General features: G+C 35.9%; 2 protein-coding genes across 5 annotated transcripts in view; both read right to left on the reverse strand.

The window, feature by feature from the left end:
- The window catches only part of CAP (Cbl-associated protein), a 183,878-nt gene extending 166,827 nt beyond the window's left edge, over positions 1–17,051 (reverse strand). For all 3 annotated transcript variants that reach the window (XM_074086862.1, XM_074086863.1, XM_074086861.1), the window contains exon 1: positions 16,858–17,051. The gene's annotated coding sequence lies outside the window, so the exon portion shown is untranslated. The remainder of the gene's footprint in view (positions 1–16,857) is intronic.
- A 5,104-nt stretch (positions 17,052–22,155) lies between these two features.
- On the reverse strand, positions 22,156–26,410 carry Rab27 (RAS oncogene family member Rab27). 2 transcript variants are annotated; one of them, XM_074086874.1, is made up of 6 exons: positions 26,313–26,410; positions 26,014–26,241; positions 25,215–25,282; positions 24,521–24,635; positions 23,104–23,300; positions 22,156–22,720 (listed from the first exon to the last, which is right to left on the reverse strand). In XM_074086874.1, the coding sequence occupies exons 2-6, from the start codon at positions 26,170–26,172 to the stop codon at positions 22,615–22,617; spliced, it is 645 nt and encodes a 214-aa protein (XP_073942975.1). In that variant the 5' UTR covers positions 26,173–26,241; positions 26,313–26,410; the 3' UTR covers positions 22,156–22,614. The 2 variants fall into 2 exon arrangements, with proteins under 2 accessions (XP_073942975.1, XP_073942976.1); XM_074086875.1 differs by having other exon boundaries at positions 26,329–26,381.
- Positions 26,411–26,455: the final 45 nt, after the last annotated feature.

The following is a 26,455-nucleotide window of genomic DNA, read 5'->3' on the forward strand; positions in this document are numbered from 1 at the left end:
AAATATGCATGTTCATGCAGTTCCTCCAACTGGAGATGGAGTGGAGGAACTGCATGAACATGCATATTTTGCTTAATAAGCTTAGCTATCTTATGGTCGCCGGTGAGCAAAGAAATTCTTTTAGTTTATTTGTCGGCTTTCTGTGTACTACTGAAGATTTTTTTGTACATTAGAAAAACGAGCAGGCGAGTAGGTATATATTATAATGTGTTCTTTAAATAGGCTAAAATTGGGCCAGGCACCTAATTTTATGTATGAAAACGCGAATGGAGACTTAAGACAAATTAATGGTAATAGAGAGTTAGGGACTGAAACATAAATCTGTGTAAACCCTAAAAAGTCCCACTAGCTCCATCGAATCGACAAATGAAACCCATGGAAATAGACCACCACACCAGTATACTTCACACTTTGTTCAAATATACAACCTTTCGTAGCACTATTGTCCGCGTCTTTGTCTGTGGATATTTACTCTGCAGCTCACGGCTAGGCCACTACGCGCTACCTATAGAGGTTTGGCGAGCGTTACACTATACATTGCGTGTATTGCCAATTAACCACTGTGCATTGACATATCTAACCGCGCAATGGAGTGTGTAAAAACGCTTAGCGCCGTCCGTCGCGTTTAGTAGCAGCGGGGCTGTAAGAGACGAGGATCGGAGGGTTTGCGGTAAGACTTCGCTGTCAACCAGATTTATACCGGTCGTATATTCGATTCCCACTCTGCCACACGTAGTTATTATTTAAAGTGCATTGCAAGTACATAATCCAGACAGACACTGGCTGCCGATAAATTAAACAAGATTTATTTTTACATTTTGTAGCGAATTTAGAATTATAAATGCGTTGTTATATATAAATTATTATAAAGCATATTTAGTCAATTTTTTTACTCGCACCCTTAATTGCAGAATGCCCACGCACTTCGTAAATAATTTAATTATTTTTGTTTTCAACAAGAACCAAAAATAACTTTAATCTCATTAATATTGGTACGATGTAGTAGTCTAGAAGTAACGGAATCCGGTAGAGTCGGCCCTGCTCAGGTCTCCTGAAAATCAACCTGTATTTTTCGACGATAAGTACTTAAGTTTTTAATGATATTTTCAGAGATGTAATTTCAAAAAGCTGTTCACAGGTCCGATACATGTACGTTAATATTTTTTTGTAGGGGATTATTCATAGTGTAGTATAGTAGGTACGAGTACTAATTTTAGTTTTTTTACATTGAGCTATGGGAAAATCCTTTTTCAATAATTACATGCCAGATCTTTTACTGCTCCACTCAGAGACGTCCATAATCATTTTACCGTTCAACATCATCATCAGCCAGAAAACGTCCACTGCTGAACAAAGGCCTTCCCCTGAGAACGTCATAATGAACGACGGCTCGCCACTTGCAACCACCGGTTGCCCGCAACTCTCACGATGTCGTCAGTTCACGTAGTGGGAGGCCAGCCAACGCTTCGTCTTCGTCAACATTCGGTCATCGTCTTACTGTCATCTGTCTGGAATGTGGTAAGTGCACGTATAAAGCTACAAGAATGTGTCTATCACGTGTTGCGCGGACCCACATTGATTATTAGGTCAGGTTAGTATGAACGGGCCGTTGTACGTAAATACTGTTTCGTCCGTGAATCATGCGCACTGCAATCGCTTCATAACCGCTTCCGATCATTACAAAATGAGAACAAAAATTCTCGCATCTCTAGGAGCTTCCAATGCTTTTCAATGTCTAGTGGGCATTAAATTGCCGTGGACCCGCATCCTTCTAATATTATTTATCCCGATATTTCCACGGGAAAAGGATAAAATCTCGAAATAACAAGCGTTGGGCTTAGAGTCATGAAATTTGGTAAGTAATTTATTGAATCAGGCGTTACTTTGCGGGGTCTATAAGTATCAATGAACTAAAAGAATTTCCTTGCTCACCCGTGGCCTTACGATAGCTAAGCTTATTTATGCAAAGTTCCTCCACCTCCACACTGTAAGAACACACACAAATCACACAAACCCATCTATCACCACCACCACACTACACTGACGCGTTTCGAACTCAACCAGAGCTCATCTTCAGAGTGACAACCGTACACCATGCTACCAGTTGTTAGACTAATGAACCACAACCACCGTTTTAATTTGTCACTGTAACTCCCCAAGTACCCACATATATTTTATGAACTAAAACAAAACTACCTACAAATTATTAATAAATTTGAACCCTCCTTCAAAACAACCTTGATTTTTATTTATTTACTGTCAAGGCATGTTTTATTAACTACCATTGCTGAAATTGGATCCAAGCCGTAGCAAGGGAGATGAAACTAAACTAATAATAACAGACCCTATAGTGTTGTATCTAATTATCTCCATGCATTCTAAAACATCGAGACGAAACCCTCCTCCTCCTCCTTTCCAGAAATTTACAAGAACTTTCCCAACTTTTTGAAAAGTTTCTGCAACTTGCACATTTGTAGTCATAGACGAGCCGTATGTTCGATGCCTAGTTTCTACCAGCAAGCGAAATTTGCGGAAGAATATAATAAGAACTTACAGCTTTAAAACTTGCGAAGGCTATAATATAATCAGTTTTTAGTTATGAGGAGGTCAAAAGTGACTCCAAATGGTTCGGGTAATATTACACACGGTGCTGCTCGCCTGTTCAGTTACCTTGAACTTGGCTTGACATGCTACCGCGTGTAAATACTGGAAATTCCCAGGGGATTTTTTTATGATCCCGACATTTCAATTGTAACTACCTGATTGAATAGTTAACGCGTGCGAAGCTGCGGGTAAACACTAGTTGGAAATAAAAGTTGAAAATAACGTATTTTCTTTGTTTCGTACGTATAGTGTTTGTTTTTATTTGTAACATAGGGAGGGAAATCACGCCTATATAGGCAATTAAACATTGCAACATACTAGAGGGTTGTAAGAGTAGATGCGTTGCAGAGATAGTGGTTTGAGATATGCTGCTTGGCGGGAGAATTAACACGTAAAATGGTGGTAACGATCCGAACTAACCTGCTCTGCGAGGTCTATCACCCGCAAATTACAGTGAATATTGACGCATGGTAAAGAGTGCTTCCAAAGAAAAGGGCTCAGTTTTCGTGGAACTAATGGAAATAAACACAGTACACAGGTACAGTCGGTGCACTAACATATGTATCTACTTTTCTATGCAACTAGTATGAAAAACTGGACACAAAAATTAGGAAGCCGTCTGTACATACGGCAATTTCACAGTTAACTAATTTGGAAGCATAACTACGTTACTCCTTGCGCGACTGTCGAGTCGACCCAACCTGTATGCATTAGGACATTGTGATATAACAGGATGTATATATATTATGTATGTAGTGTACAAATTTACGAATTTACTAATTTATCTATCCATGTATGTGACAGTTTGTGTGTTTTGTGTGTGTTTGTACCTACGCGTAAGTACGCACACGCACATGTTAAATTGATTTTCTTAGCCAGGCTTGGTGTTCAAAAGGTAAAATACTAAAGGTACTTAATAGGAAATAATTGGGACTCTACTGTGCTGGTCACAAAAGCACATTGAAACCTTTAAAGCCATTGGCGAGATCCCTGAAATAAAAAACAAATAATTATACAATAATTGCTCGTTTAAAGACTTTCAATGTGACGTGATCCTGTTTACGCTGACAAAATCACAAGCCACGATAGCAATTTTAAATTTAACTTCATAATTGTAATAATTTGTTTCACATCTTGTTACTCAGCATGAAATATCGTTTCAATGATAATCAAATAAAGCTCCAAACAAAAGAGTCCCCGAAACAAAGTTAATAATATTGTTTGTTCGGGGTTGTTTCATCAATTAGGGTTATAATCCTGCATCCTCGAGAGACGGGATATTGTTAATACTGTGAAACAATGCGTCTCGATTGCTTTCATTATTTAGTTAAAGTAAGTTTAGAGTTAAATTAATGCCCATATCCTTTATTTATAGTTCAAACGAAAAACCTTAATTAAGCATTAACTATCCTAGTCTATAGTACCGACTATAATGTATTTTTTGTAATAATTGTTTTTTAATTTTAGTTGATATATTTATGTTTCCATAGATTGATTGTAATTAAAAGTGTACTGTGTCAAAGCCGTAGATACTTTTTAAATCAGAAACAGGATTGCTCAGTCAAACCCCGACAATCTGCAGGAACATTCCTTATTTGTCTGTTAAACTTAATTATTGCATTTAAGTGCCTTGTTCTCTACATATTTGATTATAACAAAACCTGTTTAATCAATGGATTGTTTTTAACCAAGATAATTATTCGAGTAGACAGGCGTCGATTCTCACGCGAAGCAATTGAGATATCGAAGTCCTTATCATTGAGTTAAGTCGGCCACACCACACTCCTATACAGGGATACTTTGTCTAACAAAGATGATGTGGTCATTGACCTCTGAATACTTCTCTTTGTAAGACTATGTGCTGTCAAAACTATACTTATCTGGGTGTTAAAACTGTAAAAAAGGTTAGTTTAGTTAAGAAACTCGCATCTAATCCATCCGTGCAATTATACTTACGAGAACTTTTCTTTGAACTTGGCGTTATTAAATCATTTTAATAATAAATGTTAGCATTTTCAGTACTATAAAAACTATTTTATCTCGGAGAGATTTATTAGTCTGCTGAGTAGCAAATAACTTGGTTCTCGAATAAATTATTTTCAAAAAGTTGTATGAACTAACAAGACACATTGACTAGCAATGGTTACATTCCATTATATGGAACTCATAGAATTTTTTTAAAGTCTATTTCAGAAATTTCTAGTACTTTGGATTCAAATCAAAGTTCAAGCTCTGTCAAAAGTTATAGTGTAGCAATCTATTGTCAAATATTTAAAGTTTGACCAACCTGAGAAAATGTAGAGTACATACCTACCTACTAAGCGTGTAGGTCTAAAACTAGGTAAGCTTTATTATGTATTCACAAGTCAATTGAATGAGTTAAGAAATTCATCCATACTAATTCATTTAGGTTTCGGGTTCCGCTTGTTTGATTGCTACGTAACATTACCTAATGTATATAGTGGCACAGAATATAATAAATAATATAATAAGTAATAGCACGTAGTGTAACAACGAAGCGGGGAAATATATATACTTACCAAATTTTATTTAAATAGGTACTTGAAAAGTTTAAAGTAGATTGTTTATAATCAATTACACAATATTTTTAAACAAAGTGTAAATGGTAAAAGTTACAAATGGAATGTACACAAAAGTTTTATTACAGATCAAAATAATTCATATTATCGATCTACAGTAAAAAATCAATTACCTACTGAGTTGGCAAAACATGCAAATATCTTTTAATACACCCTGATGTGTGCATTAAAAGACTTGTTTGATAGAATTAGTTGGGATATTATGCTTGTACTGAAATGATTAAAACTGTCTAGGGATAAAAGTAACCCTAGGCACTTTTCATGAGTGTATAATACAGATTTTGATAGAAAGAGTTAGGATATTCATATCCCTAGAAAAATGTGATGTTTTGACTTAGTAGTAGGTAATAATATGCTTATTTTGAAATGTTCAAAACTGTCTAGGAATTAAAAGTAACCCTGGGCACTTTTGATGAGTGTAAAATAAAGATATTTCTAATAATACGCATTAAATCAATTTTATATACAAAAACAGTTAGGGTGAATAAGATTTAATAGAAACTTTATAGAAACTCAGAGCTCCAATCGATTGTTTGGAAAAACATACATCCCTTTTAAGTAAGCTTGGGGTAAGCCTCAAGAAAGCTGAAGACAAAACACTGCTTCACAATGGATTTTAAAATAAAATAAAACAACGTTTCAGTAACGTCTCCATTGAAAGGATTATACATTAGATAGAAAGTAGGTCGCAACGGCGACAGTACTGTATTTATCTGTTTTAATTTTTCACTGCGCTATTGAATTCTGCATTTTCAGTTGGAACGCAGCCAAAAGCTATTTTTGGCTGAATTTACAGATCCTTTGCTGGAGTAAATGAGCTAACTGAATAATGGATTTACAATTTATTTTCAGCCCGTAAATTACTTTACGGACCTCATAGGAAAGCTCAAATTCGGTCAAACCGAGCGATGGAGCGAGCTATGGTCGGAGTTTTCCTACGCGATTGAATTAGGAATACAGGAGATCCGCGGGAGAATCAAAGACACTGACATAGCTCGGAGAATTGCCAAACTTAAGTAGCAGTTGGCAGAATACATTGCTCGTAGAACTGACGGTCGATGGGGCAGTAAGTATCTCAAGGGGCGATCGCGTAAATACCTGAAGACGGAAAGCTCCCAACAAGATTGGACTAAGAAGCTTAATTAATATTTATTTCTAACCGTTAAGATTGTGAGTTTATAAAATCTATTAAATAGTCAAAACTTGTGTAAGCACGGCAAAAGTGCGTACACAAGTTAAGATATACACAAGTTAAGTAGAATTTAACTTTGGAAAAATACGCATGTTTCGAAAAGTCTATAATAGGTAATAATAATAACCAAGCTGTTAAAAGTGTAACTGTTTTGAAATAGCTCGTAGCATAAATTGATTAAATTTAGTCTTATATTTCTGGCGACACGTTGAAGTTCAATAAATATTTAAGTAAGTACTTACCTAAGTATCTTTTCTAACTAAGTAAAGTACGCCTTTTCTGGTTAAGTACATTTCTGTTGGGATAGTTTCGTCATGGAGCCTAATGAGTGCTCTGAAGAAGACCTTTTAAAACTTCGGTAAGTTTCGCGGAGGTACCAAAACTCAGTACTCAGTAAAAGCTGCCGAAACATCATTGGCACAAAGTTTGAGGCCGAATTCGGACTCAATTAATGTGACCCAGCTCTGCGTAACTTTTGGTAGGGATACATTTTCCAAGGAACATAGACCATCAGGATAGCTGTCAAGACTATTAGTATAGAATCCGATCCCGGAATTGTCAGTAGGTATGGGTGAAACCCGGGATCCCGTGATTTTCCCGGGATTTAGTATGGATTAATCCCGGGATCCCGGGTTTCACCCATACCTACTAACAATTCCGGGATTGGATTCACTAGCACTAGCTATTAGCTAAATCAGACCGTAGTACACTTGGTGCGTATAACGTTTTAAACTTTCGTGATTTTCACTCATAGTCAAAATACCACAAACGGGACTTAGCACGCTAAAACATACGAGTAATATTTACCTCGACGTTTCGACCACATTAAGTGGCACGAGTAGACTGAAGTGTGGGGTGTCAAGTCTGCCTAGCAGCGCGAGTTCTTCGAACTACCCGCACTTGGTCTTTTTTATTTGTCACCCCATCACACCGACACAACACTAACAAGGTCCCATCTAGTAACAATAATAATAATAATTTATTCAGTAACCATTGCATATCACGTCGATTAGTTAGGGGCTGGAACCTCTCTTTGGATAAAAATATTATGATACGTACTATGTGTACCTGTGTAATGAGCTTCCGCTCTTCTTTAAAAGTGTTTAGGTAGGTACAGTCATTGGCGTATTTGCAATTAGGCGAATTAAATTAAATGAAGCTAGTTATATAATTTGTAAATAAGTAAATTGAATTCAATGATAGGTACATTATTAATCCAGTTCATCCGATGAACTTTTTTCGTTCTAAAAACTTAGATTTCGTCGAACAAAATAATATAAGTAATATATACCTACAATATGTTCTTTTGTGATGCGCAATCAGGTTAAAAGTAAAAGAAAGCTTTAAAAAACTCCAATTTACACCAACTGCTTCTTCTAGCTGGGTACTATCTGATATAAGAAAGTAGTTAAAAAGGGCTAATAGACCGTGACCCGTCGAGGGTGTTATTGCGGTCAACTACAGATAAGTGAAAGCGAAGGGTCACCCTTCTGACTATTGCCCCTTTCCGCGCACTTGTCATCTAATGTGAGCATCTTGAAAGCCGACACTGGAACTAGAAGTAAAAGAAGGGACAGAATCTAATATTTCCTATAATTTTAAACAAAATGGGGTAGAGTCAGAATACAACATTTGCATTTTGTCTTAGGAACTACGGCCCATAAGCTCTTCTCATTCTGAGAGAAGGCCTGTGTCGAGCAGCGGGACGGTTGTTGGCTAGGATGATGATGATGACTATATGTTGATACTGTGCTGAGCCAGCTAATTATGAAATGATGCACGTTGGCCTTAAAATAATTAAAAGAAGCCATCAATTTCGTTCTTCAGCAAATTAACTGCAATTTGACAATTGAAATGCAATTTGCAGTTGCGAACTTCGGAATGCTTTCAATGGAGTGATCAAGTAATGGTCATTGTTTGATTATCATTCATTTGTTTCAGATCAATCAGTTGAACGATTCGATTTGTCTTGGGAAGATTAGGTTTTAGTAGTTAGGTAGGTACAATCGAGGAAACTGTATAATACATGGGCGGGTCGTTTTCATAATGAATTTTGCTGTGATTTCTTTGGCAGATGTATGAAATGTCAATCTTATATGAGTAACCCAAAGGTCACCCTGGTACGCGATTCAGTTTCTTTGACCTCTATTTATACATAGGTAGATAGGTAAGGTGGAGTACTGCCTTTTCGCAACGTAACGTTTGGCAACCTGTTTCATTTCGCAACTTTTCATTTCGCAAACTCTAAAACTGTAAATATTTCAGGATTTATTTCAGGGCCATCGTGTTAAACACTTTAGGTTAGGTTAGTTTTATAAAAATCCTGAAATATTTAGTTTCGGAAATAATTAACAGTTGGGAAATGAAAAGTTGCGAAAATATGAAACAGGTTGCCAAATGTTATTCGCCGAAACATTAGTAAACCCCATTGGGTACCTACTTTGTATTATTCGATATTACACGCTAACCGTACTTACCTGATTTTTCTTGTACAAGAAAAAAACCGTTTGTAGCAATCGACATTAAGATTCTAAGCTGAAAATAATCTCAAATCTCAAAGTCCGCGTCAACTGTTCGTAATAGATAAGTGAAGTGCGTAGATACATAGGTATGTTCTAAATGAGTGGCAGTGAAAAGGGTTGGGTTCCGATAGATAAGGCCGGACGTCGTCAGATCGTAAAGCCATCGCTGAGGGGACGTTTATCGCAAATCTTTTGCATATTGAAATGATTTTCTTGAAGCTTAGAGAAAATGGAGCTTCATGTTTTCTCGGACTCAGTTCTTTGGTTCTGTAGCTGTACGCGTTGAAGAATATTATTGTACAGTAGCCTATTGCCCGCGACTCCGCCTGCGTAGATTGCGTTTATCGCTATCCCGCGCGAACTATGCAATTTTCCGGGATAAAAACTATCCTATATCCTTCCCCAGGACTCTAACTATCTATTCTGTATACTGAATTTGATCTAAATCAGTTTAGCGGTTTAGATGTGATGAAGTAACAAACAAACAGACTTACAAACTTTCGCATTTATAATATTAGTGGGATAAGCCTTTAACCGCGGCTGCACACATAAATCGGCTTAGCAGTTGATTTGAAATTCCGTGATTCCGTGAAAATCCCCGTTGGCTTTCCCAAAAATTACAACATATATTTCAATAACTATGTAATGCTAGCCGTTGAAATTCTGATATTTTATACCGACACCTTGGGAATATCGGAATGAAATTAGCCTATGTGCTATTCCAAACACGTAGGCAACTTCAACATAATTATCGTTCAATTCCGTCTCACCGTTTTAGCGCAAAGAAACATAATAACAAACATCCAACCACGCACGCACATACGAATTTTTGCATTTGTAATACGGAATGTTAACATAAAAAAATAACAAAAAATGGAACCGACTACAAAACACTTGAAAATATTTTTCTAGGTACCTACTAGCTCGAAGTCGGTGCCTCAGCACGACCCAGCAGGAGTGAAACAATAGTCGTCTACCTCACCTACATACTATGGGTTTCAATCCCTCCTGCTGGATCGCCGGTCGTGCTATTAGGTACCTAGAAAAATATTTTCAAGGGTTTTGTAGTCGGTTCCATTTTTTGTTATTTTTTTATTTTTTGGAGTCGGTTTTACTATTTTGTTAAAAAGAAACTTTATTTCTCACTTTTTAGTGATTTTTAGCCAAAGTACATCTATCAACGATTCCAAACACGACTTAGTTACGTTGTTTTATAACAGAGTTCTTGCGTACCTTCTGGCTTCAGCATCAGATCAGTTCGAAAGAATCATTAAATTATTAAAGCTTCTTCTTACTCGCCTATCTAGGTATGTTAATCATGATCGTTTATAGACGAGCGAGCATCGAAACGAACGGTCCTCTTCACTGATGACCTGAGTCCAGGTTACCAAATGATACTTTCTGAATGTATAAATATGCTTATCTTAATGCTAAAAATGCCAAAATCGCCATAGGTGTGTCTATAAAATTTGAGGTTTGCCCTCGATTTCCCTAGGATCCCATCATCAGATTTTAACTTGGTGACAATGGGACCACCTTAGAAGAATACTCTTTCGAATAAAAAAAAAAGTATTTTGAAAATCGGTCCACAATTGACTGAGTAATAGGTGAGCATGCAAAATAAACCCTCCTCCTGTTTTGAAGTCGGTTAAAAATAGGGTCCAATGAGGTTTTACCGATAGAAATCTGTATAGGTATAAGTAAGTTATTATATTATAAACATATGTAGATAGATAGTTCGTCGTTAGTTTTGTGGTAAATATTAAAATTGAATATAGTTTGCGAATGGAAAAGGAACCCCAAAAACAAATGAAGGAACAGAAGAGCCATCGATAGAAAGACTTCAATCTCTGATGCCCTTATCCGCCAAAGCGCTTACATATGGTACAGTCAGCATCAGAATTAGATGAGCGGTTGCGGGTCTACATTACGACTCTGCTGCCATGGTAATATTTATGATTTTGAGCTCCATCACCGATTATTCACTTCTGTTGCTAACTACACATAAGCTAGGTAGCTATATTTTTCGAAGTGTCTTCTATTTTTAATTATGGTTCATTTCAACGCCCCTTTAGTAGGTACCGAAAATCAGTCATCAATTAGCGCAAATTAGAGTAGAGGTAGAAATGAGGCTGATATGGAAGAATACTGATTATAGTATGTTAACTATACCCATCTCAGTTTTCATACTAACATTTGATACGGGGTCACAAGTGCAGGTCATTGTACGAGGGCACGCCAAGCATCTCGGTAACACTAGAAGAGAAATACTAAGCTCCCAACATGCGATTGTCTTTTGTTCAGTGGAAAACAGTGCCACATATTCATTTTTATTGCAGGAAGCTCGTGCTTATATCGCTAACTAGTTATATACGTAGATGGAAGTATTGCACATTGAATTCTTTGTTTCACGTATCAGGTAGACCAAAGTCGACACCATTTTACTTACACGTGCTCGTACTACAGCTTATTGTGTACGCGCGTTTAGAAATTAAAACTATTTAAGTTATCAAAACAATTTTTTGTCAAACAAATACTTAATTGAATCAATAAATAATAATTCGGTTGTCACGTATTTTTGGGCGAAATTGTGAGGGTGCTAACAACTGAGGGCTAGCGGGTAGCGGGGCGAACAATGGCATGGCGAGCTTTTTACAAGCTTTTATTAAGTTTCACCTGTCCCGTTGTCTGTAATCAAATTTGACCAACTTCCAGTAGTCAGATTGACTTGAAATTTGTATTCCGCGTGACAATACAATAATCTAGTCCTGCCAGTCCTGGTAGTCCAGCCAGGATCGTCTCCGCAGGACGTAACTCTTCAACGGTTAATAGCATCGACTTGCAATTTGGTATGTTAATGTAGTGGGTGTGGGTAGTTTGGGTGACAATGGGAAGCTGTTGTACCTTGGACAGTTATGGAATATGGAACTAATTATGGAATAAACATCAGATATTAAAATATCTAAAGCTACATCATTAGACTATGTTATTCGATAAAAAACTGAGCGATTCGTTTATGAATTTTGAAATGGTAGGCTCACGAAAAAAAAAGGGAAAAGTGTCCAAGGTACAACACCCCTGATGTACATACCTTAGCCATTCGAGGTTGTACCTTGGACACGTGATTTTTTGACAAGAAAATATTTAATGTTTATACTTATGTTTTACTTATTTATAAAATCAATGACTTATTTACTGGTTATCGGCACACAGCAGTTTTCCCGCCAAGTTCGTACATATTATTTTATAGATCAAACAAAAAGTTACCTTAGTTTTTAGTTTAGACGCTGATTACATGATGAAATCGTATTGATCAAATGACTAAATAACTTAATTTTAAGTAAAATACTTTTCAGCATTTAGATTTCATCGGATCCAAATATATATATTTTTTACTATTAAATTTCATTGGCCAAGGTACAACGTATTTTTAGTGTCCTAGGTACAACGTAGCCAGTTTTTAGGTAAAAATGCGTCCAAAAACGCACATCGATTTAGGTTTAAGCTGAAACAGCCCTATTATTCCGTAGCTAATGAACGTAACTTCAACATATTTTATTGAATTTTATTACGAAAAATTAAAACATTAAATAAATAAGCTTCATTTAAAGTTCAAAAATGGTACTTTTGTAAAAGGATTTTTATTTTCATGATACATGACACAGCTTATTCAGCGTTTGCATTTCGTTACTAACTTTACTTCGATATTTCTAGCCGACCGTTCAAATGACATAGCACATGATATTAAAATAATGCGGGAACATTTAAATTTAGACGACTGCCCGAGGTAAAACTATGGCTGAGGTACAACAGTTTCCCCTAAGTACATATCGAAAATACAAACTGAAATATAGATACACAGAAAAACCAGAAAAAGAAACCAGCGCTGGGAATCGAACCCAAGTGCTCAGCATTCCGTGCCGCGTGCCATACCCCTACACCACCACTTGACAGGAGTACAGACACGAATTTCTCCTATCCACCACATTTCTCAGCTTGTTTGTTTCTTATTTACTCACTTACGCAGTACGAGTAGGTATTAAGCAGTTTGTATTTTCGATATCGATTTTACGGGATGACTGTAAAAGTAACAAATTTGGAGTTGAAATAAAAAATACAAAGGACTCCAAAAAACCAATCATAATGTTAATAAGTACTTGGTATATTGAAACGTGAATCACATTACGTTGGAAATCTTTGATTAGCAGAGAGACGAGGTACCTAGGTAGGTACAGTCACCAGAACCAATACCTGACACAACAAGCGTGCATAAATATCTGATACGACTCTATTTCTAGGGCCGGAAGGACGTGTTAGATATTTTTGCACGCTCCACTGTGGCAGATATTAATGCTGGTGACTGTACGTACGAGTAGATAGATAGATAAAAACGTTTATTTGGTACTGCAAACACACACTATCAAGATAAGATACAAGGATACAAAACATCAGTCCAGACTTAAAAGTAAACAATCATAATATTGATTATCGAAAATACAAACCTGGACCTGGGTTCGATTCCCAGTGCTGGTCTCTTTCTCTGGTTTTTCTGTGCATGGATGCACAAAGAAACCTCAGTTTGTATTTTCCATACTTATTAACAAACAAGTAAAAAATATTTTTTTCATTTTATTACCAATGGCGGCAATGGCCATAGGTCTGGCGCATTTCTCGCCCAACGTATTCAAAGTCAAAGTCAAAATATCTTTATTCAATTTAGGCCATAACAAGCACTTATGAATGCATTGCATCATAATCCAGCGTGAAAATGCAGCAGCCTTATGGGCACTCTTCCGCAGAGACAAGACTTGTCAATTGTCCCTTCAGAATAATCAATCAATCAAATCAGCCCACATTCCACCCACTGCTGGGTAAAGATCTCTTCATTTTCACGCCACTTTGCCCGGTCCTGTGCTAGTCTCATCCACAGTTTACCAACAGCCTGCCAGATGTCATCCGACCAACGGGCCGGCGGTCTGCCCACCGTTTTTCGACCCAGTCTTGGCCACTACTCCGTAATTTCTTTCGACCACCTGTCGTCATTGCGTCTCGCCCAGTGACCCGCCCATCTCCACTTCAATTGTGTTACCCTCTTGCCCACATCGACAACTCCAGTCCGTTTCCGAATTTCAGTATAATACGTTTGCTACTAAATTATACGCGTCTACGTATTTTTGCCTTTGACTGTACGGAACCCTTCGTTCTACGAGTCTGACGCGAACTTGTCCGGATTTTTTAAAGGAAGTAAAACTGACTGCCAGGAAAGCTATGTTAGTAAATATACGAGTATAGATGGGTCATTCTATTTTTCGTTGACCAGTCGTTTTTTGTAATGTGCTCTGTCAAATATTTTTTTACAAAAAAGGTAAAGTGCTCGGTTTCATCATTAAACATTTAAATAGGCACATAATTAAGCTTACATTTAAAATTATCACTACGTATAAAAAGTAATCATTATTATCTATAAAGAAGGCAACGCAGTGGACATGCATGTCCCCGCCATTTGTATGGAAATTGGTGTATTTTCCGCTGAGTTACCAATTTCTTCCACAAAATTTCTTTAAATTTAAAGTTGTTTTGCTTTAAAATATTTAATTTAGTTATTTCAGTTATTATGTAAGTTATTTACACTTGCAAATAATCACTAGGTATGCCTTAAGTATATTTGACAAAACATTCATGGTTACTTAAAAGTAGAATGGCCCAGCTGTCATGCTATCAATAAACTGACTTTAAATAAAACGCATCTGGCTGTAAGTTATGTTATGTAATAGCTAAGGCGGCCAGCCCGTCCATCATAATTATAATTAAAGAACAGTTTTTTAAACGGCCGCAGTCACTTTTTTGACCTAAAGGTTCTTGGGGTTGGATGAATTTGTATTATGATAAGGCATTTTTCATTGACTGAGGCTCTCGAGCAGAGGGTCGTGATTCGAGCCCAGTTGAAATTTACCATGCATGACCTTTACGGTGTAAAACATCGTGAGGAAACCTGCACATACATACTTGCGAAGATAATACAATGGTTTGTGTGTGAAGTTTCCATTTCTAAACTGGGCCCTTTGAGTATTTAGCCAGATAAATACTCAAAGGCTGGGCCCGAATTTAAACTGAGGCCTGTGTCCTGCAGTGGGAGATGTATGTACATACTGTCATATCTCTATGAAAAGAAAAAAAAAGAAAAATATCTCTATTATATACAAACGTCACAGGGATTACCGCATAATCATCTCTCACGTGTAGGTCTATACGTTTGTTAAAAAAAACCATTATTGACTATCGATAGCGATCATTGCAAATGTCTCAGGAATACGTACTCGTAAAATGACTCTACCACACCAGAGATAACTACAACTCATAAGTCGGAACTCTCGATATGTTAAGTAATTTCAAACTCCAATATCTTATGAGCTTCTGAACCGAATTATGATAAAACTTAGCTAAAAACTATGTCGATTAAGTACACCGGTTTCATTTGGAGTGAGCTTAGGGCACTTAAACGTTCTAACCATCTAGTCGAGTGCAGTAAAACTTGATATATAGGAGCTACTGATATCTAAATTAAAGATCGTGCGCAAATTGTGAATCGGACTAGCGCACTGAGGGTTCCGTAGTTTTTTACTGATCAAATTAAGTAACTCTTTACATTTAGAAGCTAATCTATAGGTACTAATACCAACATAGATCTCTATAGAATTTACCAATACCTAACCTACCTGTGTAGGGACCTATCCTATTTACCTTTATTTGAGTCTCAGCTGCATGTTTGGTAAACGTAATATAAGTATCAAGGTATGAACCTATTTCCAAATTTTATAACAAATCTGGTTTGATATAATTATTTTTCAATGCCTGTAAAGATATACTAGAACTGGTGGTTATTTTATGAGTGTATTTTTCATGAATTCAGCAGGTTTTAAATACTTTACTATTCAATTAAAATGTAATCCTTGGAATGTGTTTTTTTTAAACGTTTATAGGTAGTACCAATAGGTACCTACATAGGTACAATTTATTAATTAACTTTTTGTATTTATAAAATATGCACTGAAACCTAAAGACAAATCAATAAAAGGATGAAAAAAAAACCGGACACAAGCGATAATTATAAATCTCATACGATAGGGCGATAGATACGTCTCCCTGTATCAGATGGTTAAAACAAACAAAAAACCGGCCAAGTGCGAGTCGGACTCACGCACCGAGGGTTCCGTCCGTACAAACCTGTAGGTAGTTAGCCTGTAGTAACTTTAAAATTATTAAAAATATTTTTATTATAATAATGTAACTAAAAATTTACGGTTTTCGCAATTTTCCCTTTATCTGTGCTATAAGACGTTGCTTCGTACCAAATTTCAAGATTCTGAATTCACGGGAAGTACCCTGTAGGTTTTGATTCCCTTGCGAGTTTCGAAAATTTGCCGAAAATTGCGACATAAATTGCTGTATCTTTTGATAGCGTTGGCTTAGAAGTTTGATTTTTTTCACAGCTCCAAGGGACAGTAAACCTGAGTATTTGATTATAAACTTCAGCTTGATACCTCCACGCGTTCCTGAGAAAAAGGGTCTTGACAGACGGACAGACGGACAACAAAGTGATCCTAAATATAAGGGTTCCGTTTTTTCCTATCGAGGTACGGAACCCTAAAAATAGACAGAATTATCGTCTTCAGCAAAGTTCAAATTCAGATAAATTTTGTTTTAAAATTACTTTAATTCCGAATTATTCTGACCAATTTTTTTTTTAAAATGTTAGGGCTTGCAAAAATACATTATTATTAGAAAAAATATAGGTCAACTTAGTACCTATCTAATAAAATATCACGCGACTTAGCACTCCGTTTCACAGCAATCACGGAAAATTGCAACGCTTTAAGATTGCAGCATTTTCCGCAGAATAAAAGCCGCATTAACAACAATTAAGACAATTCAACCTTACCTGCAACACTCCGCTTCTCGATAGAACAAAACGTCAACACTGCACTAGAAACCTACGCACAAAACTCACGTCCGTTCAGTTATAATTACACCGTTCATAAGCGCACATGAAATCGGCAGCTTTACATCTTTCACGTCAGGGACTACGCTCGCAGAAGCCGGCTGTACCAATCTGTTGTCTTCCAATACATAAACAAACGCCAGCGGGATGAAGCTAGCCGCGCATGCGGTGTTACCACGAAAACCACCGACGAGATCAAGACGAGTTTATTTCACGTCTCTGCAAAAAGCGAGGATATTTCGCACCTAGTAATTTTTGTTTTTTAACAAACATCTTCTGATTCATCAACGTTTGCGTTAAAAAAAGAGCACAACTACAAAAACCGTGTTTTCAAACTTTATAGCTGGACTCATCGCGTTAATTCTAGGTGTCATGCTCTAGAAACGTTTTTCAGATCTCCAAATTGCATGATTAACGATTTCCGCTAGAATTATAAAGAACGTGTATGCAATTATGAGTGACATGGAAGCGGTACGGAACGGAGACGTTGGGTAGGCCCCAGATTAACGCTAGTGACGTAGCTTCCGCGACTGCGCGAAGCGATGGGGTCGAACAAAGCTTTGCAATCCTCTAATTCCAACTCTGTACCATTTCGATAAAGTTTACGTAAAATTTCTTCAAACGTCGCATGGTCACCCCAGATTTTACCATAGCTTTAAAAACGTCATCAATTTCAACTTCAACGTAGTTTATTAAGGTTGGAATTAGTTTGGTAGTAGTAAAAACGATGCACCCGCATTTCGTATGTGAGTACGTCACGTGTGTTCAAAGAGGGGCCAGATGATTGCAATGCCGTCGGCGGCTAGACAACCCAACCCCAGTTTCTGGTAACTAACTAAATAAAACTGTACACACCGAATACGAAATGGACAATATTGCTCTCCGGGGCGCATGTGGTTTGCTTCGAAATAAATTAGGTACACAAAGCAACAAAATCGGTAACTGCAACCGCATGCGTTCATAATGGTTAGCAGAATTCTATTTTCTACGAAATTTAACTGTCATTTCATTTAGCTTACACGATTTTCAAAGTAGTAATTAATAACATGTTCCTTCAAGCCGGATATACCAACACTTAAGACATCTTCTAATTATACTCCTTTTTTTTTGCAATGGCCATTAATTATTTCAAAAAAAAACCTGACGCAAACCTTCTCTGGTGCATTATAATTAGCACTAATAATATTTCCATGAGTACTGAAAGAAATAAAAACAGACGTTACCTAACAGTTTATTGAATCAGGCGTTACTTTGCGGAGGTCCAAATCAATGAACTAAAATAATTTCCTTGCTCACCCGCGACCTTACGATAGCTAAGCTTATGCAAAATATGCGTGTTCATGCAGTTCCTCCACCTCCACACTGTAAGAACACACACAAATCACACAAACCCATCTATCACCACCACCACACTACACTGACGCGTTTCGAACTCAACCAGAGCTCATCTCCAGAGTGACACAACCGTACACCATGCTACCAGTTGTTAGACTAACGAACCACAACCACCGTTTTAACTTGTCACTGTAACTCCCCAAGTACCCACATACGTTTTATGAAACAAAACAAAACTACCCACAAATTATTAATAATTTTTTTAACCGTCCTTTAAAACTACCTTGATTTTTATTTATTTACTGTCAAGGCATGTTTTATTAACTACCATTGCTACTGAAGCTAAATTTACCTGCTCATTAATAATAGACCCATACTGTTGTATCTAATTATCTCCATGCATTCTAAAACATCGAGACGAAACCCCTTGCCACAATAATGTAACATTTCATACGAATCTGAGTCCGATAAAGAATGATTTAGTTACAACAAATGTTTGGCAAAATTCGACTTATCAGGATGCTCATTGCTATATGAGGAATGAGCATCCTGATAAGTCGAATTTTGACAATAAATAAATAAAAATCAAGGTAGTTTTGAAGGACGGTTAAAAAAATTATTAATAATTTGTGGGTAGTTTTGTTTTGTTTCATAAAACGTATGTGGGTACTTGGGGAGTTACAGTGACAAGTTAAAACGGTGGTTGTGGTTCGTTAGTCTAACAACTGGTAGCATGGTGTACGGTTGTGTCACTCTGAAGATGAGCTCTGGTTGAGTTCGAAACGCGTCAGTGTAGTGTGGTGGTGGTGATAGATGGGTTTGTGTGATTTGTGTGTGTTCTTACAGTGTGGAGGTGGAGGAACTGCATGAACACGCATATTTTGCATAAGCTTAGCTATCGTCAGGTCGCGGGTGAGCAAGGAAATTATTTTAGTTCGTTACCTAACAGAGCCATTTGAAAATTGTAACATATTAATAACTTTAGGTACAAATAAACATGTAAAAGGTTAAGAAATTATGATAAAAAAAGATAAACATGTCATCGCAAGTGATTTAATTGGTAGATATATGTATACGTACATAAAAATCCATCACGCGTGCATTTTGAATTGACGCACATACAATAAATATACCTATATGGCAGTTTTATAAATATTTTAATTAACTTAGAGCCTGTTTCACCACTGGTCGACTAACTTTAAGTGTTAGATAAAAGTAATGCCGTCTTTGTTTATTCGGACAAAACAAACAGAGACGGCATCACTGATATCCGTTACTTAAAGTTAGTCGACAAGTGGTGAAACAGGCCCTTAGTTTAACAAATTAACTAAAGCTGAAGCATTTTGGAAATGCATATTCATAACATTTTTTTTAATAAAATCGAGTCAGGCGATGTATAAATCGAAATCTCTGCACAACGCTTATTTTACTCAATCGATTTCATTCGTATCGTGCAGCGATTTCAGTTGTCAGAGCGCAGTCAGTGGTATCGGCAATTTTTGAAAAACTATTAGTTTTTCTTTTCCAAATATACAATTTTACTTGCAAATGTGATAAAAAACATTGTATGTCGCACGGGCGGTACTAGAATTACGAACATCGACTCATTAAAGACTTTCTAATAGACTCTCGTTCGTAATTCCTTATTTACCGCCCTTAAGACACAATGTACAATTAAAGCCTGACCAGGAACATTAAAAAACTGACATGAGGGCAGCACTTCTTCGTTTTATATTGCAACATTCTTTACACTTACTACACGATACCTACCAGTCATATTGACTGATATTCACAACGTTGTCGGTGATGTTATTTAAAGAAATATTTTCTAATCCCTCAGACATTTTCTCCGGCAAATACATACGTTGTGAATTATATTCCTTTCAAGGCTATGGATAATCTTCGGCATTTTAACGCACAAAAACACAAAATAACACTTGACAGATGACATTTGAATTTAGTATTACCAGTGCAAGAAATTAGTTCTTTTGGTTTTTTATGTTCCTAGTCAGGCTATAGCAATAACCAATGTCAAATCAGCCAAACCTTCGGGCCACTTAGGAAAACACACGTAGGTACATTCGAACAAACTGATTTATGTACCAGACAGAGGCCGTATTGTCTAATTGGAACCATAATAGTTTTCACCTCTTCTTTCTGTCACACGGTATAAAACGAAAATAGAAAGAGATGATGAATGGAATCGCAAACGTCAGCGCGTTAGACAATTCGGCTTCAGGGTTGATCTTTTGAGCCACTAATGTCATGTTGACATGCCATACTTTTGTGTCAAGGAAATAATGGTTAAACTATTAAGAGTTGTCGCAGTGACGTGGCTCCCACAACAGCGTTCGGCCGAAAAGGATTTTTTTTTCTCTTTTCAAAATTATTTTCTTGCTGCTGTCAAACTGTCGGCGTTCTGCAGAATCAACCGCAACCCTGTCATCGCAACTGACATTGGCCCAAGCCATAAGGCCGCCATTGAGGGAATAATAATAATAAATTATTAAGAGGTTCCACCACCAGCTTACAGAAATTTAACTAACCGGAGATTTGACAGCTGTCATTGGTTAGGCTGCGGCTCCACTGAGGCAGAGACGAGCGGAGAGGAGACATGTACGGATCGACCAATCATATTTGTTGAATCCACATCTCGTCTCCGCCTCATTATCATCAGACGTGTAGGGATTGGTCGATCCCTACACGTATCCTCTCCGCTCTGCTCGTCTCCGCCTCAGTGGAGCCGCAGCCTTAGTTAAATAATTCAACACATGAGATTAGTCAAAATATTTGTCTTCAACTAGAATACTTTGAATAAGATAACTTTTTGCGAACTAGCCTAAAGAATGTTCAAATTTACTTAATTTCGTTTGTTTGTCTAGCAATAAACCACGTCTTGACATTAAAATTAAAGTAACAATTATCCTTGACAATAGTTTATCTGATCTTAAAGTTGCAACCAAAAGCTCTAAGCGTAAAATAATACATTATAAATATCATCATTTTAAATACCTACATAATAAGTTATTACACATCACTGTTATGATATGGGAATGATTAATTTAATAGACTTTTATAGTACTAGTACAATATTTAATTAATATGATTAAAGACAGGCATAAAAGTTTTTTATAAATTTCAATCTGACGTTGCTTCAATTTCGCATTTTTTGTATAGGATAATTCAGTATAATTTCTAAGAATATTATAGAAAGTTAACGTGTATATTCCTTAAAATTCTTTGGACCTGTAGGCCAGATAGATCTGGAATAGATTTGGTCCAAAATATGTCTTTATATGCTTAAAGATTCTTAATTATGATCTTAAATTCTATAATAATATAAAAAAGATTTCAAAGCTACTTACCTTATCTAATAATAATTAATACTTATGTTTTGTGCACAAAAAAACAAAATGTGCAATATTTGTGACAAAAATAATACATTGTGCGGAATGTAGGTAACCATAAAGATGCACTAAAGGGTACTTCAGTAATTTGACTAGATTTGTTAACAAATAACCCTGATTCCGATTAATTTTAAGGAAGGACATAACACGAATACTTCAAACATCTATGCAGGGGATTGTAGTACCGTTTTTACGGTTGTGCTGTTTTATACAATATAATGAACCCGGGAATTGTCCCTAAGCTTGCCCCATTAAAAAACTTTGCATCTACTCGAGAGATGACATAACAGCGGTGCCATTAGCTTAATTAATAAAATACTTCTGTTATTTAACTAGCTTTAAGTAGCTGTAATCATTCCTTCTTAGTCCTTTCGTAGTGTTTGACGTTTTGGCATTAGGTTTTCATTTATAACTTTCAGTAATAATAAAGAAAAACTTAAAATTACAGATTAAACACAATAACGTGTCAATAGCACAAATGTCATATTTTTTTAAGTACTTACTTTTAAAAGACCTCTTCAATTTTTTTTAACTATTTCGTTATGAATGTTTTTTTTTTGTTATTAAGCCTAGCTCATTCCTTTTGTGTTCAAAATAGCAATGGATGAAATGAAATCGAGTAATAACTTTACAATATCTGCTCTTTCGCTGGTAAATCAGTTATCGTCTAACAATGTTTGGCATGCATGACTATATAAAATTAAGCCATATTTACAGTATTCTTCATTAGCCCGCGGACAGTTTTTGTACTTTAAAATCAAAAATCAGTCTCTCTAAATGTAGTCCATGTATCGTTATGGCTAACTTAAATCATAATTATAATTTGGTTAGATTTTCTAAACTAAATTGTAAAACTCTGAAACTTAACTCACTCCTCATGTGACTTTGGCACATTATAGGACAAAAATATAAATTCGATAAATATTAGGAGTGTATAGAATCACAGATAACGCTTTTAGCAGGTACATGACTTTCCGTCTTGTTTAGCTTGTAACTTTTGCAGCGACTGCCTACGTCGTCCCGATGCACACTGCATTGCATACTCTACTGAAGAATCCATTCTGAAATAAGTACATATTTTTTTAAGCAAGAGCATCATCATCTTCAGCCTAATATGTCGCATTGCTGGGCACAGACAGGCTTCTTCTTAGAAACGTTTCCGGCTTTAATTCCCACGCGGGTGTAGTTCTAATTAGGAACTTAACACACACCACTAAAATGCTTCGCAAGTGTATGCAGGTGTCCTCCCACAAAGTTCTTGGTATAACGTCTGCTTAAGAGGCCATAAGTCAGACCACTCAAATAATAGGGCTATGCAAACAAAAGCATATAATTTTACTGATGTCAGTGCTGTTAATAGAGCATAATTTTTTGGGTTACAACTGTTTAAAATATATCACTATGGATGTTGAAGCTTTAGATTATCATAATGTAGTACATTTACCTTATCATAACTTTGTCAAGAAGAATCTCAATGGCACGGTCAATATTCTGCCCTGACTTTGCACTTGTCTCTAAATACGGCAGGTTGTAGTTCTTGGCAAATTCCCGGGCTCGGTTTTGATTGACTAATCTTTTCTCCTGAAGGTCACATTTGTGTCCACACAAAACAATGTCGGGGTCATCATTTAAGCTGTGTGTCTGCAATAAAATATATATGTTTTTAAATACAAAACAAAATAACTCTATTATTAAACACTACACTTTTGTAATAAATAAAAGTTTTTTTTTGCTGCTGGCTGGTACTGGTAATAAGCTTGTAAGTCCTCATGTATACTTTGTTTCAGTTAAAATGACGAAAATGCATTTGACATTGGATTTTACAACTTTTGTTGTTGCTAAATATGAAAGGAAAAGATAACAAATAGATGTAATAAAACTGACCAAAGTGTGGCACATATACTGGAGTAGCTCAACCCTTCTTGATCTTTGAAATGAAAGATTTTTTAAGCCGTCTATGTTGTAATGCAAAAAGGATAAAAAATACATAGTTCATATTCTTATTGCTACTAATAACATTAAATAAAATTTAAAATATCGTTAGTAGTATATGTTGAAAATAGCCTGAATGGCTTCGAGAAAAGTATGGTACTGCCGTGCCCTCAGATAATAAATCATCACTTACACATATTATATATTCTTATAGTTAACATTAAATATAATTCATATTTAAATTGTCATTATTGATACATAATAAATCAACAGAACACTAATACATATCGCATATATATTCTTATGGCTAACATTCAATATTCAATATTTAACGCCTACTATTCAAAAAGTGTAAGTGATTTTGACACAGTATATAATTTATTATTTTACAAACGCATGTCGTGCACTGTAATACTACACTTGAAGATAACAATTAAGCAATAGATCTTGGAATTGGTTGGTTTTAAGTACTTTTTGTCATTTTAACTAAAACAAAGTACAAGTCAATTGTAAGAATAACTGCCGAATGTAGGTGGAGTACAAATTTCAAATTTAATTTTCAAATTTAGTTGGTTTAGTTTCAAATTTGGTTGTTGAAAACCGTTAACAATCAAGAGAGCAATAAAGTATTCAGTATTGAGTTGGTTGTTACATTTTAACCAGTGTTACTTTGGTATATATTATATTAGATCTTGTTGGGACTTCTTTCTTGGTTTGTTTATGTTGTTATTAATGATGTTGTTATAAACGATTTTAACTGTATTATATTTAAAGGCAGTCTGAGTACCATAAATGGATCAAGATACAATTGCCAAATTTCAAGCAAACAACTATAATACTTGTATGCACAAAAGTTTATTATGATTGGGTATTATCTAAAATGATTGTGTGTAACTGCATTCATTAGGAACATATAGTTTTGCCTTTACCTTTAACTGCTCAATCCAATTTCTCACTTCCAGGAATGATGCTTCATTTGTCAGATCAAATAATAGGAGAAAACCCATTGCATCGCGATAAAAGGCAGTTGTTAAACTTCTGAACCTGGAACATATTTTGAAACAATAAGCATTTACTAGACTAGAGTGGGATGATGATGATGATGATGATGAATTGTTTATTTACATTCAGTTTATAAGTAAGAAAAAAAATCTTATTCTATTAACAAAGAATCACACATTTTTATTTTATGTTTATTTAGTTCTTATTATCAATAATTTTCTGCCTGTTTGGCACACTACTTAATATGACTATGACTATGACTTTGGATAATAAACAATACTGTGAGAAAAGGTTGATCATACTTATAACGGCCATGGAATGGCAAAACTACTTATTTGCTTTAGTGTAATCCTCAGTTAACCTCATAGGTTCTTGTGTTCTTCATTATGTACAAATCAATCGTAAAAATACTGCCAAATGTACTATGTCAAGTAAAATTTTATCAATGAAATGAGAACTTTAAACATAGTGAGATAATTTCCAAAATCATTTAACAGAGGATTCTTGGCTGGGTCTGCAGAGACTATGTTTTGTAAAAGTCAAGACTTACAGGGATACATAAATTAACTGCAACAATAAATAATTTCAGTAGCAATAATTTTTATACACAACTATTTTTACCTTTCTTGGCCAGCTGTATCCCACAGCTGAAGATGTATCCGATGCTGTCTCCCATTTTGCTGATAAATCTGGAATTATGTTAAGTACACAATGTAGTTAAACCTATAGCTATATACTAAACACGGGACTTATCATGCTAGTATGCCCGTACGCTAGTAATGGTAGTAGTAGTCTAGTAGTACTGTAGTGGTCAGGACCAAACCACTGGATTGAGCTTCACAATCCCAAAATTCTCTATACAAAATGTCATTTCTAATCAAGAATGGTGCAGAAGCGTTTGAAATAAAAAAGCATAAAAATTTTAACCAGGACGATGGGTATAAGCTTTCATCTGCATGGAATCCTGTTATAAATAAATGTTGGTGTTGGGATGAATGTTCCAGTCAGATGTGGTTAGTGTTGTGTGTGAGTGTGATGGGGTGACAATTAAAAATGACCAAGTGTGGGTAGTTCGAGATAAAAGTGCCGGTACTATTTTTGATCAAGTGCAGGTAGTTCGAAGGACTTGCACTGCAACAAAGCAAACATGACAACCTACAATTCAGTCTACTTGTGACCTCGGCTACTGCAATGTGGTAGAAATGTCAACGTAAATATTACTAGCCTGATAAGTCTTGTGATTAGCTAAATAAGCTATGAGTGAAAATCACGTAAGTTAATGTTTTAAACTTTTGTGATTTTCACGCATAGTTAAATACTTATAATTATAATTAAACCTAGTTGCCAGAACGACGGCAATACTGAATTGATTGTTTTAATGAAGTCTAAGTTTAAGTTTGTCAATGTGAAGATTACATACCACTGATTTTTCCCGGAAATCTATTCCGACTGTTGAGATGAACTGAGTATGAAAGACGCCATCAGTGTATTTATACAGAAAGCTGGTCTTTCCCACACCAGAGTCGCCAACGCACAGCAGTTTTATTAGATAGTCGTAATCCATATTGAATGAATTCATGAGGTGTATCAATTGATATCAAAAGCGAAGTTTAATTTGGTTGCTAGATAGCTTCCATACTAAATTGATCTGTAGATATGATAATAGTTTAATATAATTTTTAAAAAAGTGAATAAATAAGATTTATTCACAAAACACACCCAATTTCTTACGAACATTAATGTCACTGTCACTTTTGTGTTTTGTTTGTGTGTCAACTGTTTCAGAGTGTCTCCACTCTCCATTCATCAACTCACTCTATCACAGGGTTTCTCAAACTTATGGCTTAAGGGGTACGTACCCC

The sequence above is a fragment of the Choristoneura fumiferana genome, chromosome 4 (genome assembly GCF_025370935.1).
Source record: "Choristoneura fumiferana chromosome 4, NRCan_CFum_1, whole genome shotgun sequence".
Classification (NCBI taxonomy): domain Eukaryota; kingdom Metazoa; phylum Arthropoda; class Insecta; order Lepidoptera; family Tortricidae; genus Choristoneura; species Choristoneura fumiferana.

Coding starts and splice junctions, on each gene's coding strand:
- Rab27 (XM_074086874.1), bottom strand. CDS start 26,172: ATGAATTCATTCAATATGGATTACGACTATCTAATAAAACTGCTGTGC. Junction 25,283..26,013: donor ATTTCCGGGAAAAATCAGTG/GTATGTAATCTT, acceptor ACATAATTCCAG/ATTTATCAGCAAAATGGGAG. Junction 23,301..24,520: donor ATTGGATTGAGCAGTTAAAG/GTAAAGGCAAAA, acceptor ATTTTATTGCAG/ACACACAGCTTAAATGATGA.